General features: G+C 43.3%; 1 protein-coding gene across 1 annotated transcript in view; it reads left to right on the plus strand.

Moving 5' to 3' along the window:
- Nucleotides 1-325: 325 nt before the first annotated feature.
- OLFML2B (olfactomedin like 2B) overlaps nt 326-21,022 on the plus strand; it is a 1,036,708-nt gene continuing 1,016,011 nt past the window's right edge. Inside the window, exon 1 of the mRNA XM_040408704.1 lies at nt 326-937. Within this exon, the coding sequence (XP_040264638.1) occupies nt 752-937 (186 nt within the window). The 5' untranslated portion in view covers nt 326-751. The remainder of the gene's footprint in view (nt 938-21,022) is intronic.

A 21,022-nucleotide genomic window follows, 5' to 3' on the forward strand; every position in this document is an offset into this window, starting at 1 on the left:
ATAAAAACACTTAATTTGGGTAATTGATTCTATTTGTTAGAATCGAACCAGAAACAAATTTCTGGAAATTTTCTCATCTCTAGTTTTGTGAAAACAGTAAACTCCTTCAACAAGGAAATACTTTGTCTGCAATGTGTCATCAGTGGTTGTACTGTTTTGGTTGGCTCAGTTTACCTTTACAAAATTGATTTGTTATAAATTGATGTAAGTTTCTCAACTGGAAAAGTAATTGGCTTTGATCCCCTAAAACTCAAGTAGACACTGGAAACTCCTCCTCCGCTTGTTTTCCCTTGTAGAGAGAGAACTAACTAGTTAGCTGCAGCAGCCAATTCTCCCAGCTGCTTATAACTCAAAGCACCCACATCTTATCCTTAGTTTTCTAGCACCTTTAGCCTTTCCTTGTGTTGTAACTTGAGAAGACTTTGTGTGGAGCTAAAGAAAGAAGCCCCTGCCTCTCGTCTGGCTGTCCCTTTCATCCCTCTGCTGCTTAGAAAAGGCAGACAACTAAAGAGACTGGCAGTCCTTCTCTATTAAACATAATGAAGACAGTCTGCATTTGAAAGTGAAGATCTGCTTAAACACTAACTTACGTTTTAGAAATTCATAGATGCTTTGTTACGAGTAGGTTCCGATGTTACAGATGTCGAAAAAAATAAGGTTCTTCTTGCTTTTACTGTGATGAACAGCTTATGACAGTCTGACTACAGAGTATTTTGGAGTTGTATGGTGACATTCATCTCTTGCTATTCTTATGGATCCACACAGGATTATGCTACTTTTTCTATGTTTCTTACATATCTGCATTTGTTCGATTACACTTGGAGAAAGCAGCAAGAATCTCAGTCCTTCTCCAGTTCAGCCAACAGAATCGTATACAAGTTCAGAAGATAAAACACTGGAAGAAGAATCTGAGAACCAAGAGAACATTTTGTCTCAGGTACCACAATCCTTGCATGTCTATTCATTTTAATGTTGTGGTTTGCACAGTGTCACTGATAATGATAGAAAAAACTGAAACTCATTTGCTTTTCCAAGCATATAACTTTAATTTTGTTGTATCAATATTAGTTTTTGTCATTTTAGGCAGAATGTAAAAATGCTATTATTATAATGAAGAAAATAGTACATTTGTTGGAGCAATCATGGCGGTATGGCCATTCTAAGCTTTGCTATTGTGCCTTGCTATGACTCTATACTGTCCTGATGCTATTCACCTATGTGTAAATAGTATGTTTATGAGAGATCTAGATGATGTCTAGCTCTTTAAAACTTATTGCAAGAAAGATGGTTTATTGCAAATATAATGTTACTGGAAGGTTTTATTACCTATATACAAATTGTAAATAATTCTTGCTGTCTACATGTTAAATCTATTTGTTGATGTATGGTTTTATGAGAACAAACCAAAATGTGTTGATTCATTTGAAGCTTTTGTTGTGTGAGGTGATGTTTGAGGTGGTGGGAGCAAATAGAATCCAGGGAGTGTTACTATTACCGCTCCACAAAGGAATGCTGTGGTTAAAAAGCTGACAGTGCCAGAGTAAAAAATAAAATCAATGGATAATAATACAGTACTGCAATTCCCACAGACACAACGCTACTCAATGTGCAGGGAACACATCCATTTATGGGTCTTTAATATCTACTTGTCCTTGTAAGGTTACATTCACACAACAGTGAAAAACTGCCTTTTGGTAATGGCTTTAACATGGCTGTTTTCATAGAAAATTAAAGTCTATGGGGCTATTTTACATGACCATTTTGAACAGCCAGTGAATACTGGAAGTCAAAAAATAGGATTACATGCCCAAATAGACCCTATTAAAATCAATAGGCCCATTTTTAACGGCGGTTTAGACAGTAGTGCACCTGTCTAGTGGCCGTTAAAAATTGCTACAAGGGTCTTTCAGGAAGTAAAATTAACAATAAAATACTCACTTCATCCACTTGAATGTGCAAACCTTTATTAACAAACTTTTATTGATGTCAGCACTAGCTGGGATGGTGGGAAGGGGGGGGCTATATATATATATATATATATATATATAGGCACAACTGAGGGACATTATATATGTATATGAGCACAAATGGGAGCATAATATATCTATATACTGGGGCATCCATTATTAATGGTCTTGTTTCATGGCTGTTAAAAATGGAGGCAAAACGAATGTTAAAAAGGGACAGAAGTAGTTGAAAAATGGCTACAAACTGACAGTGTATCCATTTTTTATATCTGTTCTTTCCATGGCTTGTGAATGTAGCCTAAATGACACATATTTGTCAGGCTGCTTCCCTAGGGAGAATGTGTCTGGTTGTGGAGCTTACTGAAAACTTCTGCTACTTATTTTATAGAATGTTTAGAATTTCAGCTAAATTTAGAGATTTAAACCTTGAACTTGAATGTTGAAGGCATAATAGGATCTAGCCTGTAGATATCATAAAGGTTATAAAACTATGCAAAAATGTTGAAAATAACTAAGGATGATTTATTCAATCACATTCCTATGGCTGTGGAAAAATATTTCATATTTCTTATTAAAATGGAGGACAGGTAAAAGAAACACTGTATAACGTGCTGTTACTAGTTCTTTACAATGTTAAGTGAAGAAGCTGGATTTTATGGTGGTATCAAAAAAAAATTGTTGTAAGCCTTTATCACCCAAGGGACAAAGTGGAGGGATGGTTATGAAGCAGGAGCTGCTATATACAGGTGGCACTCAACCTCAACTAGAGTCAATTTCATAGCAAGATAATTTACCTATTACCATATGTTTGGAGTGTGGGAGGAAACCCACGGAAACACAGAAAGAACATCCAAACCACATGAAAATGTTGCCCTTGGTTGGATTTGAACCCAGGATTCCAGTGCTACAGGGTAACAATACTAACCAGTGAGCCACCATGGTGCCCATAACGTGTTTTGGGTTTTAGTTAAAAAAAAAAAAAAAAAAAACACCATTGCAGTTTTATGCAGTCTTTTTTTTTTTTTTTTATCCAAAGCCAGAAATTACTTCAAAAGTAATTATAATTATAAAGAAAGGACTTCCTGCTGCATTTACTTTTGGCTTTGGTTCAAAAAACTGCATAAAACTGCAAAATTACTGCATGTGAAACCAAACTATGGCTACTTTCAGACTAGCATTCAGAGAGGATCCGTCTGGTGTCTGCACAGACGGATCCTCTCCTATAATGCAGACGTTTGGATCCGTTCAGAACGGATCCGTCTGCATTATAGTTTAGAAAAAATTCAAAGTCTGAAAGTTGTTCAGACAGATCCGTCCAGACTTTACATTGAAAGTCAATGGGGGATGGATCCGTTTGAAAATTGAGCCATATTGTGTCAACTTCAAACGGATCCGACCCCATTGACTTACATTGTAAGTCTGGACGGATCCGTTTGCCTCCACGCTGCAAGCAGACTGATGCATTATGAGCGGATCCGCATCCACTCAGAATGCATTGGGGGCTGGACGGATGCGTTCGGGGCCGCTTGTGAGACCCTTCAAACGGAGCTCACAAGCAGAGCCCTGACGCTAGTGTGAAAGTAGCCTAAGGGTTGATTCGCTTGAGCTGTTAATTTATGCAATGGAGAAATTCAGAGCAAAATCTGTCTTGTATGTGGATTTTGATGAAGATTTATTGCAGACCCACACCAGTTTGAAAATGTATGGGGCTGCAGCCTACCTGTTTTCCCCAGCACAGCAGTGCATATGTCCACCGACTGTGAATGTGCAGTAACAGCTTGGCCTTTTTCTCTTGAATGGGGCATTGGAGCTGCTTTAGGAATGGTGGTAGATAGAGTTGAGCGAATGTTTTGTTACGATCATATCAATTCAGTTGTTAAATTCTATTTGGCCTGAATACATTTTATCCAATTGAAAAGTGCCCCAATGGCCTTAAAAAGTTCTGCATGACATTCTAGGTTTTCCTAGGACTGCATCCAACCCTTTTCAAACTTGTTAACACCAAGGCATCAATAATAATGGCAAATGGAGAGCATCAACAGGGTTGGTTTATTTTTATAAATGATTATCATCCTAGATATAAAAGCCATCAAGGGGGCGGTGCCTAGCAGCAGAGCCGCATGCAAGCACCTGCGTGAGCTCTGCAGAGGATCTCCGGTGTGCAGGCAAAATTGGCAGCTTTCAAAGTGCCAACATGGGCAAAATCACTAAAGACAAGTCCAAAGACACCCCAGGGACTGGCAGGTCGACAACTGGGCAAGGAGATCTGGACCGGTTTGTCAAAAAGGCGAGTGTACAGCATATGAGACGAGCTGACAAGATGGTACCGAACGCAGAGACACTGCATCAGGATGCCTCCGAATCGGAGGATGGGGAGGGTAGTGAAGCAGCAGCTCCTACCTCGAGAGACGACTTACCAGTCTCTAGAGATTTTGAGACAACTGCTAGCGGTGGCACTGGATCCACTGGTCCTGGAGCTCAAGGAGTTCAAGCAAGACCTGAAGCAACAGAGTGATCGAATGGAAGTGCTGGAAACCAGGCAAGTCTCTATAGTGGACTTCAACACCGCCATATCCCATAATATGGATCATGCTCAAGCCCACTTGAACTATCTTTATAATCAAATTGAAGATCATTATAATCGGGGGAGGCAAAACAACTTAAGGCAGAGGCTTCCCGGAGTCAATACAAACTGACGCCATTATGCCAACGCTGGTTGATTTTTTTCAAAGCCCTCCTCCATGAGGAGTCACGGATGGACATCACTTTGGAGAGAGCCCATAGAGCCTTGCGTCCATCAGATCCCCCAAGGGACATCATATGTAAGTTGCACAGCTTCCAAACTAAAGAAAGCATATTAAAAGCAGCCAGATCCACGCCACATATTGCATTTGCTGGCTCTAACATTCTGATCTACCAAGATCTATCCCGCTGACCTTTAAAAAGAGGAAAGAGCTCAAACCATTACTGGACATACTTAGGGATAGCAAGATTACTTACCGATGGCTATACCCTTTCGGTCTGCTGTTAATTTCCCGGACAGGAAGGCGATATTGAGAACACCAGCGGATTTAAGAAGAGTATGCAAAAAGATGGACATTACGGACCTGCAGATTGAGGACTGGAACCCGGTCCAGGAATTGATGCAGCTACCTGCATTGCCTTTAATCACCTCCTGGACGCCAGTCAGCGCAGGGCGGCCACAGCGACAGAGAAGAAGATTGGAGAAATTTAACTCCCGTAGTCCCATATTAGACAAGGACTGAGTGTTATCCAGTTGCTGTTATTTTCTTATGTTATCCTACTAGGAATTTGCCTAGATTGGGTAAGATTCAGGTATTATATAATTTGTGCCTTCTATTATACCAGTCTCTCAGAGTATATAACACTAGTTCCCTAGCTTCCCCAAATGAGCGTCACTCTCTAGAGGGAGTGAATCTACGTAATTACATACCACCTCACTTCGATTTTCTTTGGTAAAGGACATCCCTTTAACTCAAAGTATTGCCTGTGTTGATGTAGCTGCCTGCCCACCCTCCTTGATCCTCTAGGTGGCAGCCTACGCCCACGGTTCTCACACTCTTGTTTGAGACCCACCCGTTGCTCCTTAGAGGAGACACGTTCGTGTTCATTGAGGTTTTAGTTCTTTATATAGTTATATTAGCCTGACACAAGAAACTAACATCAGGAAACGTGATGGCAAGAGCAGTTATTTTGTGTGTGAAATACCAGCTTCTCACAATGTTCTGTTACCTAGAGATTGACATAGATGATTTCAGGTTATGCAAGTCGTATATGTGTACTAGCTTTACCAGCGGGACCTTGTATATCTCCGCAAGTTAAAGGCTGTAACTACAGTATGTTCTTTTAATGCACGAGGAATGAGAGAGGCCAAATTTGCGCTATGATGAAAAAGCAGAAAGTGGATATCTTGTTACTGCAAGAGACCCATTTCAGATCAAAACATGTGCCTAGACTTGGCCACCTGACTTCTAATAAATGGCTTTAGAGCACCTCGCCTAACTCTGCCTCAAAGGGAGTCAGTATCGCAATCCACAGGCAAATACCTCTTGAGGTGCATTCATCCCTCATAGACACAGAAGGCAGGTATGTCTTCATCAAGGGTGTAATAGGGCGACAAATGTATACATTTGTCACCGAATTCATTGCAAGTGCCCTGGTTGGGGGACACTTTGGCACTGCTCCACAGGTTTGCAGAAGGACTAATAGTATTGGGTGCGGATCTAAATGTGGCGCTACATCCTGACATAGATACTTCCTCAGGGAAATCATCGCTATCACACACAGCACTTCGGTTTATCAGGAAAAAACTAACCGATTCTGGACTAGTAGATAGTTGGAGATCCTTACAGCCTAGAAACAAAGACTATACATATTATTCCTCGGCACATAAGTCGTGAAAAGATGAGACTATGTCCTAATGTCCTCTTCACTACTGCCTTATTGTGTTAAAGCTTCCATAGGGTCAATATTGCTGTCGGATCATGCTCCGGTTTTTGAGTTTCCAACTACAGGACATCCCAAAAAAGAAATTTGGAGACTCACTAAAACTCTTCTGCATAACCCAATTCATTAGAAACATATGGAGGGGAAAATTAAGGAATACTTTGAACTCGATGACTCAATCGAGATTTCCCCTAGCATCATATGGGAAGCGCATAATGCGGTAGTGAGAGGACACTTCATCTCCCTAGGGTCCCACCTTAGGAAATTCAGGGAAGCAGAAATTCTTGACATACAGAACCAAATACAGGCTTTGGAATCTATACATAAAAAGCTTCAGACACCAGAGGTGTTACAGAAATTAGACCTTCTTAGGTCACAGATGAAGAACATTTTAAATGCCAACTCAGCAAAATTATTTCTGTCAGCCAAGTTTAAATACTATGCCCACGGTGACAAAGCCTCTAAATTCATGCTGTCCCAACTGAAAAAGCGAAAGGCTCATTCATATATAAAAAAAAAAATACAGTCCTCATCAGCTCAAACCCTCTACCACACTGAACAAATTGCGGCCAGCTTTACAGAATACTACAACCAATTATACAACCTAAACCTAGCGTCATCTCCGCATGATCGACAAATAAAAGTTGCCAATACAAAGCAATGTCTCTCAGCACTTGATCTTCTTAAGCTAACAGAAGGACAATCGCTGGTGATTACTCGCCCATTCACAATTGCAGAATTGAGAAAAGCCCTTAAGGAATCTCCCCTACATAAAAGCCCAGGCCCAGATGGCTTACCTATGAAGTACTATGACTCCTTTCAAAACATTCTACTACCTAAACTCCTTCAAGTTTGTAACTCAATCTGGGAGGGGAAACCTTTACATCCTCATATGCTTGCTGCCCAAATAACCATCATTCCCAAGGAAGGAAAAGACCCTTCCCTATGCGCCAGTTATAGACCGATATCTTTGCTCAACAGTGACCTGAAATTGTTGGCAAAAATGCTGGCCTCCCGTCTTCAACCCCTCTTACCTCAATTGATCCACATGGATCAAGTGGGCTTTGTGGGAGGGCGAGAAGGAAGAATGAATATAAGCCGCTTGATTAACATAATTCATCATGCACATTCCACCTCTACTCCATTAGTCCTTCTTGGCACTGATGCCGAGAAGGCTTCTGATAGAGTGGAGTGGGCATACATGGGTGAAGCCTGAAAAGTTTTGGCATCCCAGAAGGCTTTATAGACGCGGTAATGGCCATGTATATTAAACCCAGTGCAAGAGTCTTAGTCAACAATACATTATCCCCAGCTTTTAAGATTAGCAACAGAATACAGAATAAAATACAGAATAACCTGGAGATAAGTACACCTTTTACTTGGTCAACACACAGTATTCCCTTCCTAGATGTGAACATCACCCTCAGCTTTGTACTAGGAAAATTACAAAAACATACCACGTATAGTTAACAAACTCAATACATCTTGGGACCTACCTTTCACCTCCTGGTTTGGCCGTAGGACTCTAATTAAACGATAGTACTCCCAAAGGTATTGTATTATTTACAGGCACTACCAATTTTCTTACCTAGATCCTTTTTTCTTCATTTAAGAAAAGTCCTGACGCGCTTTCTGTGGAGCGGTGCCAGACCCAGACTGCCTTACAGACAGGTAATTAAGTCTCAGAAAGACGGGGGTCTGAGTATACCAGATTTCCTTACCTACTATAGGTCCATACAGGGCCTTAGGGTCTTAGAATGGCTTTGTAACCCACTGGGAAGGTTAGATGTAGCATTAGAACAAGACCTGGCAATAACTCTTCTACGCTCCTTAGTCCTGACCAAAAGATATAGACCTGACATTCTGAAACAAATAGCAAACCCTCAAAGTTTGGTATTCGTGTATGGCAGAAAAATATTGACAGGCCCAATTTCACCTCTATTGCAAGTTAGGGATGTTATATGGGACTCTACGCCAGAATTTAGAACAACACTAAACGAGGAAACAAAGGCGAACTCGACTCCAATCCTAGATCTTATATTAGGATCTCATAGTGGTGAGGCGACTGCTCTTGATAATCCCCAAGTGGGGAATCTAACCCATTTCCAAAGGTCCCATATTTTCCAGTCAATTGCCGGGGTACAGATACCCAGTAACCGTTCCCCCACGAACTTCGAACAAATGATTATGGGAATTAGAGAGCCGAGTAAAAAAATCTCCAAGATATACTCTTCGCTCCTTGAGGTGACCAATTTACATAAACCCTCCTTTATTAGGAGTTGGGAAAGTGACTTAAACCTCATGTTCTCATTAGAAGAGACCATAATTTTAATATCACAAACAAATAAAATATCTAGGCGCGTGCGCCTCCAAGAAAACTATTAGAAGTTGATTACTAGGTGGTATTATACCCTGGCGAGACTGCATAGAATGTTCCCCTCAACCTCAGCACTGTGCTGGAGATGTTCTAGTGCGGAAGGTTCCTTTTTGCACATATGGTGGTCGTGCCCTTTAGTGAAACCCTTTTGGGTAGGTGTGTGTAAAGTCTTGACCAAATTGCAGGGTAGTGAGTTTTTACTTAGACCACAAAAGTGCCTACTGGGACTACGTTCCCCGCAGTGTGGTCCCAACCAGGCTTATCGCCTTCAACAACAGCTATTAGCAGTAGCTAGACTACTGATTGCCTCTAATTGGAAATCAACCGTAGTACCGGATATCTCACAATGTCTCTCTCTGTGCGATCAGGTGTATCACTTAGAGCAGATTGCATACTGTAAATGGCATCAAAATGTGGTTAAGAGCATGGCAAGTGCTCTGCAAACAAAAGTGGATAGGGAAATGACTTTAAATAACATAAAATATGTAAAAAATAAAAAATATGGAGTAGGAGGTTGAGGAGGTGGTGAATGTGGTGGTGTAGGTGGAAGCGGCGGTGGATGAGGAGGAGGTAGCCTACACTGCTTTTTGGTTTTAAATTAAATTAAATTTTTTAAAATTAGGTGCAAGTATTTAGAGAAGGCTCACCTGAATGCTCAAGAATGGAAATGGGTGCACCTACCAAGAGGATTCACCCAATCCTCAAAAACAGTAATAAAATTAGAACAAAGGATGGTAGGGCACACCAATATTCGGTACCACACGGATGGTTACTATAACAATATTTTATTTATTAGTGATATAACTGTTGAATAAACATACATAAAATGTAACACTCTTAAAAGAAATAAAATACTAAAAATAGAAAAACTATTGAATACAATAAAACCCAATATAATAGTAATATATAAATTAGCAATATTGCGTTTTGATATCTGTGTAATTTCAATAGTTCGACTGTATATGCACCAGGACTTGTTGGATGGTAAATAATATCAGTCCAGATGGGTTCTTTCACCCAATCGATGCCCCAAAAAATGGGGATTAATCTGATTATTTGAATAAAGTCTTTTTGAGTAAAGGCTTTTTAAATAGTCACTGCCGCTGTTGCGACTTAGTAGTCGCTATGTATATTAAATCAGTGCACTATTGCTGCTTTTTAGTACAGGAGAGCCGAAGCAATTATACTCACAATTTGTAGTGCAGTATTGTCGGCTTTAGTAAATCACAGGTGGCGTCCCAAGTGTGGTGAACAATAGTTGCTCCGGTTACAACAAATCAAAGTGTTGCGGCTTTGGGATCCTCGCTGTTTTTCATATAGCCGTGCTGTATTTGGGGGTCAGTCGGTGCGTTCCTTCTGTATTTGAATAAATACTTAACAGGAGTGGACTCTGCCACACAGCCGACTCTCCAAACAGACAGATATCCGGCTTATCTTGGATTTTTCAAGCTGGAAAATCAGCGATCCCTTGTTTCTTTATTTCCTTTTTCTTTTCCTTTTCTTTTAGCGCTTTTAGTCCTCCGGAGTGATGCTTTATTCCATGGGGTAATTACCAAACATGTTTCGGAGTTAACTACGACTCCTTCATCAGTGGCTGAGTCGTAGTTAACTCCAAAACATGTTTGGTAATTACCCCATGGAATAAAGCATCACTCCGGAGGACTAAAAGCGCTACTGTGGGACAACTTTTTAAAGTTTAAGCATTGAATGAAAGGATGTGGCGCGCATCAATTAAAGAAGAATTTCTGAAATTTTATTCCCTGTCACCTATGCAGAGCAGGGGTTTATTCAAGTCCAAAATTGTAAAATGTCAAACCAAAAATGTAACTGAAAAATTAGTGAAATTTATTAACCTGTCTACTTGGTAGAGCAGGGGTCTATAACAGAACAAAATTGTTTAATGTCACCCGAAAATGTAAAAGAAAAATTAGTGAAATTTATTAAGCTGTCAACTAGGTAGAGGAGGGGTATATTACACCCAAAAATTTGTGAATTTCAACCGAAAATGTAACAGACAAATTAGTGATTTTTTTAAACCTGTCTACTAGGTATAGCAGTGGTATATCACACCCAAAAATTTTGGAATTTCACCTGAAAATTTAACAGACAAAGTAGTGAAATGACCTAAAATAAAATAAAATACGTACAAATAATAATAATAAAAAAAGATTTATGAGGTAGAGGTCCATATGGAGTAGGAGTTTGAGGAGTAGGTGGACGTAGCGGTGTAGGTGGAAGCAGCGTTGGAGGAGGACGAGGTAGCCAACACTGGTTTTTGGTTTAATTATTTTTTTTTATTAGGGTAGACTCCAAAAGAGTGTGAAATATCCAAAATACAAGAATGAGCAATTGCGCTGTAGTATAAAAATGGTTGGTTAAGGCTGGTATACATGTCTATTCTGCACAAGGTACGGACAAGTCCTGTGGGATCCATGCCTGGTTCATTTCAATGAACGTGAGCTTCTCCACATTGGCTGTGGACAGGCGGCTGCGCTTGTCTGTGATAATACCCCCTGCCGTGCTAAACACACGTTCAGATAATACACTGGCTGCAGGGCAGGCCAGCACCTCCAAGGCTTAAAGGGCAAGCTCAGGCCATGTGCCCAATTTGGAGACGCAGAAGTTGAAGGGGCAGACACGTCATTCAGTACGTGTAGGTGTATGCACACATACTGCTCCACCATGTTGCTGAAATGCTGCCTAAAGTATGCAAGTATGCAAGACTGCAGCCAAAGACAAAAAGGAGAAGGTGAGGACTGATAGTAAGCAGCTGTTGGTGGGCGATTCCATAATAAGAGGTGTGAAGTTTGAGGAAAATGGTGTTGTGAGATGTCTCCCAGAAGATGCCAGTAGCACAAAGGTTAAGAAATGACAAGCTTAGATTCTTGTCTACTTATGCATAATAAGATCAATGAACTTGAGGCTATAATGGCATCTGAGAATATAGATTTAGTGTCTGTTACTGAGATGTGGTTCAATGGGAGTAATGACTGGGATATAACAATACTAGGGTTCTCTCTATGCATGAAAGACAGAGAAGGCAGGAAGGGGGGAGAAGTGGCCCTGTATGTGAAAGAGCATGAAATCTAATTTGATACAAGTTAGCAAGACCAATTTAGAGTCAGTTTGGGTTACCTTGCAGCTTGATAATCATAAGATAACTCGTGTAGGTGTGATATATAGACCACCTAGCCAAGTCAAAGAATTAGATGATCTACTAGTTGAGAAAATAGCTAAAATGACATTGAAGGGGGAAGTTATCATTATGGGAAACTTTAATCTTCCTGATGTAAACTGGAAAACCAAAATAGCTAGTTCTGCCAGGAGTACAGATATTCTAAATTCCCTACTGGGATTATCTCTACAGCAAGTAGTTGAGGAGCCAACCCGGAAGGAGGCCATTTTAGATTTAGTATTCACAAACGGGAATTTGGTATCTGATATTACTGTAGGGGAAAGCTTGGGATCTAGTGATCACCAGTCAGTGTGGTTTACTATAAGTACAGTGACTGAGTCACACCACACAAAAACAAAAGTTTTAGATTTTAGAAAAACTGACTTTTCTAAAATTAGATTAGTAGTATACGAGTCCCCATCAGATTGGAACAGTTTCAATGGAGTCCAGGAGAAATGGGACTACTTAAAAGTGGCACTATTGAAGGGAACGGAAAATGCATTAGGCTTGTCAGTAAAAGCAAAATAAGGAAGAGACCACTGTGGTACTCAGCAGAAGTGGCCAAAATCATTAAAAACAAAAAGATAGCATTTAGTAATTATTAAAAAAAAAAAAGGGTGTCAGGCAAATTTATAAGATTAGGCAGAGAGAGGCCAAACAAGTTATAAGAGCTTCTAAAGCACAGGCAGAAGAGGAATTAGCTCAGTCAGTGAAAAAAGGCGATAAGACATTCTTCAGATACATAAATGAAAAAAAGGAAACTAAAACAAGGAATTACCAAATTAAAAACAAAAGAAGGAAGGTAAATGGAAGAAGATAAAGAACTAGCTAACTGCCTCAATGAATACTTCAGTTCAGTTTTTACAAAGGAAAATGAAGGGAAAGGACCTCAGTTAGGAAAGAAGACTAATGAATCTTTTGATGCATGTGTCTTTACAGAGGAAGAGGTTCTAAGTCAGCTGTCTAAAATTAATACAAATAAGTCACAGGGGCCTGATGGGATACACCCAAAGCTATTAAAAGAGCTCAGCGGCGATCTAGCAAAACCATTAACAGATTTATTTAACCAATCACTGGTAACAGGATTCGTCCCAGAAGATTGAAAATTGGCAAATGTTGTGCCCATTCACAAGAAAGGTAGTAGGGAGGAATCGGGCAACTATAGGCCAGTAATAGTGGGGAACTTAATGGAAACCATACTTAAGGAGAGGATTGTGGAACATCTAAAATTCCATGGATTGAAAGATGAAAAACAGCATGGGTTTACTTCAGGGAGATCATGTCAAACTAATCTTATTGATTTTTTTGATTAGGTGTTTAAAATAATAGATGGCGGAGGTGCAGTAGACATCGCTTATCTGGACTTTAGTAAGGCTTTTGATACTGTCCCACATAGAATGCTTATCAATAAATTGCAGTCTTTGTGCGTGGACTCCCATATTGTTGAATGGATTAGGCAGTGGCTAAAGGACAGACAACAGAGGGTTGTAGTCAATGCAGTATATTCAGACCATGGTCTTGTTACCAGTGGGGTACCTCAGGGATCTGTTCTGGGACCCATATTGTTTAATATCTTTATCAGCGAAATTGCAGAAGGCCTCGATGTTAAGGTGTCTTTTTGCTGATGACACAAATATTTGTAACAGGGTTGATGTTCCTGGAGGGATACACCAAATGGAAAAAGATTTAGGAAAACTAGAGGAATGGTCAAAAATCTGGCAACTAAAATTGAATGTTGATAAGTGCAAGATAATGCACCTGGGGCGTAAAAACCCAAGAGCAGAATATAAAATCAGTGATACAGTCCTAACCTCAGTATCTGAGGAAAGGGATTTAGGGGTCATTATTTCAGAAGACTTAAAGGTAGGCAGACAATGTCATAGAGCAGCAGGAAATGCTAGCAGAATGCTTGGGTGTATAGGGAGAGTCATTACCAGTAGAAAGAGGGAGGTGCTCTTGCCGCTCTACAGAGCACTAGTGAGACCTCATTTGGAGTATTGTGCGCAGTACTGGAGACTAGAGTTGAGCGAACACCTGGATGTTCGGGTTCGAGAAGTTCGGCCGAACTTCCTGGAAATGTTCGGGTTCGGGATCCGAACTCGACCCGAACTTCGCCCCGAACCCCAACCCCATTGAAGTCAATGGGGACCCGAACTTTTCGGCACTAAAAAGGCTGTAAAATAGCCCAGGAAAGGGCTAGAGGGCTGCAAAAGGCAGCAGAATGTAGGTAAATCCCCTGCAAACAAATGTGGATAGGGAAATGAATAAAAATAAAATAAATTAAAATTAACCAATATCAATTGGAGAGAGGTCTCATGGCAGAGAATCAGGCTTCATGTCATAGCAGAGAATCAGGCTTCACGTCACCCACCACTGGAACAGGCCATTGTCAGATATTTAGGCCCCGGCACCCAGACAGAGGAGAGAGGTCCCATAGCAGAGAATCAGGCTTCAAGTCATAGCAGAGAATCAGACTTCATGTCATAGCAGAGAATCAGGCTTCACGTCACCCACCACTGGAACAGGCCATTGTCAGATATTTAGGCCCCGGCACCCAGACAGAGGAGAGAGGTCCCATAGCAGAGAATCAGGCTTCACGTCACCCACCACTGGAACAGGCCATTGTCAGATATTTAGGCCCCGGCACCCAGACAGAGGAGAGAGGTCCCATAGCATAGAATCAGGCTTCATGTCATAGCAGAGAATCAGGCTTCAAGTCATAGCAGAGAATCAGGCTTCATGTCATAGCAGAGAATCAGGCTTCACGTCACCCACCACTGGAACAGGCCATTGTCAGATATTTAGGCCCCGGCACCCAGACAGAGGAGAGAGGTCCCATAGCAGAGAATCAGGCTTCAAGTCATAGCAGAGAATCAGACTTCATGTCATAGCAGAGAATCAGGCTTCACGTCACCCACCACTGGAACAGGCCATTGTCAGATATTTAGGCCCCGGCACCCAGACAGAGGAGAGAGGTCCCATAGCAGAGAATCTGTAACGCACCTAGTTGATCAGTTAGGATCTCAACTGCGGAAGCAATGGACATCCACTATTATCCCACCGCCCTTGTTTTTGGCTGTGGGATTCGCGGTTACTCAGTATGTACCCCAGGCGTCTCTCTCAGTCTTGGGCGGAGAGTTTGGGGTAACAAAATCATTTACCGCTATCCATCTAATTAGTTACTGCTGGAAAGGAAGGTCCCCCAGTATTACAGGAGTCACAAGTTAGTATGAGCTTGTGCACAGTTCAGAGTTAGTATATAGTATGCCCTCAGTTTAGTCTATAGTATGCCATAGGTTCAGGGTTAGTATATAGCATGTCCTCAGTTTTAGTATATAATATGCAGTAGGTTCAGAGTTAGTATAGCATGTCCTCAGTTTAGTATATAATATGCAGCAGGTTCAGAGTTAGTATAGCATGTCCTCAGTTTAGTATATAATATGCAGTAGGTTCAGAGTTAGTATAGCATGTCCTAAGTTTAGTATATAATATGCAGCAGGTTCAGAGTTAGTATAGCATGTCCTCAGTTTAGTATATAATATGCAGCAGGTTCAGAGTTTGTATAGCATGTCCTGAGTTCAGTGTTGGTTTGGGAATATCGCCTCACACCAGCAGGAACCACCCCACTCTGAGTTCCAGGACCTTAATCAGAGCAGGTAACAGGCATATACTTGCGGTTAGTTGGTCCTGGCTAGGAAGCCAGCAGTGGGGAAGCCAGTGGCAAGAAGGTAGGCAGTCCTTCACAATGTTGTTAGGGATCCAGGTCTGGATATGTGGACAGAGTCCTCAGATGCAATGGAGCTAGCAGGGTGCGCACTCCATTAGTGGAACACCCTGCTTAGCACCTGTCTTCTATTTAAGGCCCGGAGGTAAGTGGGCGGAGTCACATGGAGCCGCTGCGATCCAGGCTGTACTGTTACAGAATCAGGCTTCATGTCATAGCAGAGAATCAGGCTTCACGTCACCCACCACTGGAACAGGCCATTGTCAGATATTTAGGCCCCGGCACCCAGACAGAGGAGAGAGGTCCCATAGCAGAGAATCAGGCTTCATGGCATAGCAGAGAATCAGGCTTCATGTCACCGACCACTGGAACAGGCCATTGTCAGATATTTAGGCCCCGGCACCCAGACAGAGGAGAGAGGTCCCATAGCAGAGAATCAGGCTTCATGTCATAGCAGAGAATCAGGCTTCAAGTCATAGCAGAGAATCAGGCTTCACGTCACCCAACACTGGAACAGGCCATTGTCAGATATTTAGGCCCGGCACCCAGACAGAGGAGAGAGGTCCCATAGCAGAGAATCAGGCTTCATGTCACCCACCACTGGAACAGGCCATTGTCAGATATTTTTAGGCCCCGGCACCCAGACAGAGGAGAGAGGTCCCATAGCAGAGATTTAGGCTTCATGTCATAGCAGAGAATCAGGCTTCATGTCACCCAACACTGGAACAGGCCATTGTCAGATATTTTTAGGCCCCGGCACCCAGACAGAGGAGAGAGGTCCCATAGCAGATTATCAGGCTTCATGTCATAGCAGAGAATTATGCTTCATGTCACCCAACACTGGAACAGGCCACTGTCAGATATTTTTAGGCCCCGGCACCCAGACAGAGGAGAGGTTCATTCAACTTTGGGTTGCCCCGCAATATAATGGTAAAATGAAAATAAAAAAAGGATTGAATGAGGAAGTGCCCTGGAGTACAATAATATATGGTTAAGGGGAGGTAGTTATAAATGTCTAATCTGCACAAGGGATGGACAGGTCCTGTGGGATCCATGCTTGGTTCATTTTTATGAACTTCAGCTTGTCCACTTTGGCTGTAGACAGGCGGCTGCGTTTGTCTGTAATGACGCCCCCTGCCGTGCTGAATACACGTTCAGACAAAACGCTGGCCGCCGGGCAGGCCAGCACCTCCAAGGCATAAAAGGCTAGCTCTGGCCAGGTGGACAATTTGGAGACCCAGAAGTTGAATGGGGCAGAACCATCAGTCAGTACGTGGAGGAGTGTGCACACGTACTGTTCCACCATGTTAGTGAAATGTTGCCTCCTGCTAACAAGTTCTGTATCAGGTGGTGGTGCAGTTAGCTGTGGCGTGGTGACCAAACTTTTCCACATCTCTGCCATGCTAACCCTGCCCTCAGAGGAGCTGGCCGTGACACAGCTGCGTTGGTGACCTCTTGCTCCTCCTCTGCCTTCGACTTGGGCTTCCACTTGTTCCCCTGTGACATTTGGGAATGCTCTCAGTAGCGAGTCTACCAAAGTGCGCTTGTACTCGCGCATCTTCCTATCACGCTCCAGTGCAGGAAGTAAGGTGGGCACATTGTCTTTGTACCGGGGATCCAGCAGGGTGGCAACCCAGTAGTCCGCACCCGTTAAAATGTGGGCAACTCTGCTGTCGTTGCGCAGGCACTGCAGCATGTAGTCGCTCATGTGTGCCAGGCTGCCCAGAGGTAAGGACAAGCTGTCCTCTGTGTGAGGCGTATCGTCATCGTCCTGCGTTTCCCCCCAGCCACGCACCAGTGATGGGCCCGAGCTGCGTTGGGTGCCACCCCGCTGTGAACATGCTTCAACCTCATCCTCCTCCACCTCCTCCTCATCCTCGTCCTCCTCGTCCTCCAGTAGTGGGCCCTGTCTGGCCACATTTGTACCTGGCCTCTGCTGTTGCAAAAAACCTCCCTCTGAGTCACTTCTAAGAGACTGGTCTGAAAGTGCTAAAAATGACCCCTCTTCTTCCTCCTCCTGGGCCACCTCCTCTTCCATCATCGCCCTAAGTGTTTTCTCAAGGAGACATAGAAGTGGTATTGTAACACTGATAACGGCGTCATCGCCACTGGCCATGTTGGTGGAGTACTCGAAAGCGCCGAACACCGAACCCGAACCCCGACTTTTCCCTACTGGAGACCATATCTCCAGAAGAATATTGATGCTTTGGAGAGAGTTCAGAGAAGAGCTACTAAACTAGTACATGGATTGCAGGATAAAACTTACCTTAACATGTATAGCTTGGAAGAAAGACGAGACAGAGGGGATATGATAGAAACTTTTAAATAGATAAAGGGTATCAACAAGGTAAAAGAGGAGAGAATATTTAAAAGAAGAAAAACCGCTACAAGAGGACATAGTTTTAAATTAGAGGGGCAAAGGTTTAAAAGTAATATCAGGAAGTATTACTTTACTGAGAGAGTAGTGGATGCATGGAATAGCCTTCCTGCGGAAGTGGTAGCTGCAAATACAGTGAAGGAGTTTAAGCATTCATGGGATAGGCATAAGGCCATCCTTCATATAAGATAGGGCCAGGGGCTATTCATAGTATTCAGTATATTGGGCAGACTAGATGGGCCAAATGGTTCTTATCTGACGACACATTCTATGTTTCTATGCTAAGACGTTCCATATCAGCTGGTGGTGCTGGTTGTTGTGGCGTGCCGACAAAGCTTTCCAAAATTTCGGCCATGTTAACCCTGCCTTCTGAGGTGCTGGCAGTGCCCCAGCTGCGTTGGCAACCTCTTCCTCTGCCTTCACCTTGTGCTTCCACTGTGCCCCCGCTGTCAGGTGGGAATGCCACCAGCAGCGCGTCTTCCAGCGTGCACTGGTACTCGCGCATCTTACGATCACGCTCCAGTGAGGGAATTAAGGACGGTATGTTGTCCTTGTAACGGGGGATCCAGCAGCGTGGCCACCCAGTAATCAGCACAAGTTAGAATGTGGGCAACTTGTTGCGGAGAAGCTGCAGCACGTAATCGCTCATGTGTGCAAGGCTGACCAGAGGCAACGAAAAGCTGTCCTCTGTGGTAGGTGTATCGTCTGTGTCCTCTGTATCCCCCTAGCCATGCACCAGTGATGGCCATGAGCTGGTCTGGGTGCCACCCTGCTGTGAACAAGGTTCCTCCTCCTCCATCTCCTCCTCCTCATCCTCCACCGTGTCATCCTCCAGAACTGTGCCCTGGCTGGACAATTGTGTACCTGGCATTTGTGGGTGTAGGAACCCACCCTCGGAGCCACTTGGGAATGACTGTCCGGAAACCCTACTAAATGATCCCTCTTCCTCCTCCTCCTCTTCATCCTGTGCCACATCCTCTTCCATCATCGTCAGCATCATTTTTTCAAGGAGGCATAGAAGTGGGATAGTAATGTTGAGAACAGCGTTATCGGCACTGGCCATGTTGGTGGAGTACTCGAAACAGCGCAACAAGGAACACAGGTCTCGCATGGAGGCCCAGTCATTGGTGGTGAAGTGGTGCTGTTCCTCAGAACGACTCACCAGTGCGTGCTGCAGCTGAAACTCCACTATCGCCTGCTGCTGCTTGCACAGACTGGCCAGCATGTGCAAGGTGGAGTTCCACCTTGTGGGCACGTCGCATATGAGGCAGTGAGTGGAAAGGCCGAAGTTACGATGCAGCGCTGACAGGCAAGCAGAAGCAGGGTGAGAACGCTGAAAGCGCGCACAGACGGCCTGCACTTTCTGCAGCAGCTCTGACATATCGGGGTGATTTTTAAGGAATCTCTGCAGCATTAAATTCAGCACATGCGCCAGGCAAGAGATGTGTGTCAAACCGGCTAGTCCCAGAGCTGCTACGAAATTTCCCCCATTATCACACACTACCAGGGCCAGGGATCGTGGGTGGGTAGGGGGGTACTTCCTCTTCCGCTCCAGTGTTTGGGAGATGGAGAGCTGAACGCTTCCGTGGGACACTGTGGAGATGCTTGTTGACCCAGGTGATGGTGTTGCTGGCAGATCCTCTGTTTGCGGGTGGCAGGTGGCACTGTCACTCCAGAGGTGGATGAAGAGGCCGAGACTGCAGCAGAAGAGGAAGCAGGAGGAGTCAGAGACCTTTCTTGGTTTTTGAAGTGTCTACTCCACTGCAGCTTGTGCTTTGCAGTAGAAGACTTACTGTCTAGGGGACGGCCGCTCCGCTTTTGCTCCCTGCTCCCTTTTCTGCTGTGCTGGTGGCTCTGTGCGACCACCGCCTCTTCTTCTGAACTACATAGGTCACTCCCATGACCTTGATTCCATGTGGGGTCGAGGACCTCATCGTCCTCCACATCATCTTCCACCCAGTCTTCACCCCTGTCCTCCTTATCAGTCTGCACACTTTCGAAAGCCCCAGCAGTTGGCACCTGTGTTTAGTCATCATCCGAGACGTGCTGCGATGGTCCTCCCATGTTCTCATCTTGAAACATAAGTGGTTGGGCATCGGTGCACTCAATCTCTTCCACTTCTGTGGCAGGGATAGGTGGATGGCCCTGGGAAACCCTGCTAACAGAGTAATCAAAAAGCAGAAGAGACTGCTGCATGACTTGGGGCTCAGACTGCATGGCTGATTTGCAAGTGGGTGAGGTGAAAGACTGATGGACATGGGCTGCAGGAGCCAACTGTGATCTTTCAGCAGAAGACTGGGTGGGAGATAATGTGAAGGAACTGGAGGCACTGTTTTATTAATAGCAAAATAGAACCACAGTATGTAAAGGGTGTATCTCAGTCACACGTACAGATGCAAACTAGGCCGCAATTAAAGATTTCTGCCCAAAATGGGTGTTTTATTAATAGCAGAATAGAACCACAGTATGTAAAGTATGTATCTTACACGTACAGATCCAGACTAGGCCGCAATTAAAGATTTTTGCACAAAATGGGTGTTTTTTTAATAACAGAATATGACAGCAGTATCTAACGCTTAAATTTCACACGTGCAGATTTAGCAAGGGCTGTAAAATTGTGTATTTTGCTGAAAAAGGGTGTTTTTAAAAACCCAGAAAATTATAGCTGTATTTCTAGCTTAAATTTCACATTGACTAATCCTGCACCAGATGTTGGATATTACCAAAAAGGGTGTTTTTTTAAATCCAGATTATTATTGCAGTATTTCAAGCTTTGATTTGAATGTCACAAAAGCACAGATGCAGGGCTGGTCTTGCATAAAATGGCCGCCGCCGCCCACCTAACAAACAGACGGATAAAGCTATTTTTCTCTGTCACTGGGCTCAGGGCAGGGTAAAAAGATTGTGCACTACACCCACACAACTAAATCTATAT

This window comes from Bufo bufo, chromosome 9 (genome assembly GCF_905171765.1).
Source record: "Bufo bufo chromosome 9, aBufBuf1.1, whole genome shotgun sequence".
Lineage (NCBI taxonomy): Eukaryota > Metazoa > Chordata > Amphibia > Anura > Bufonidae > Bufo > Bufo bufo.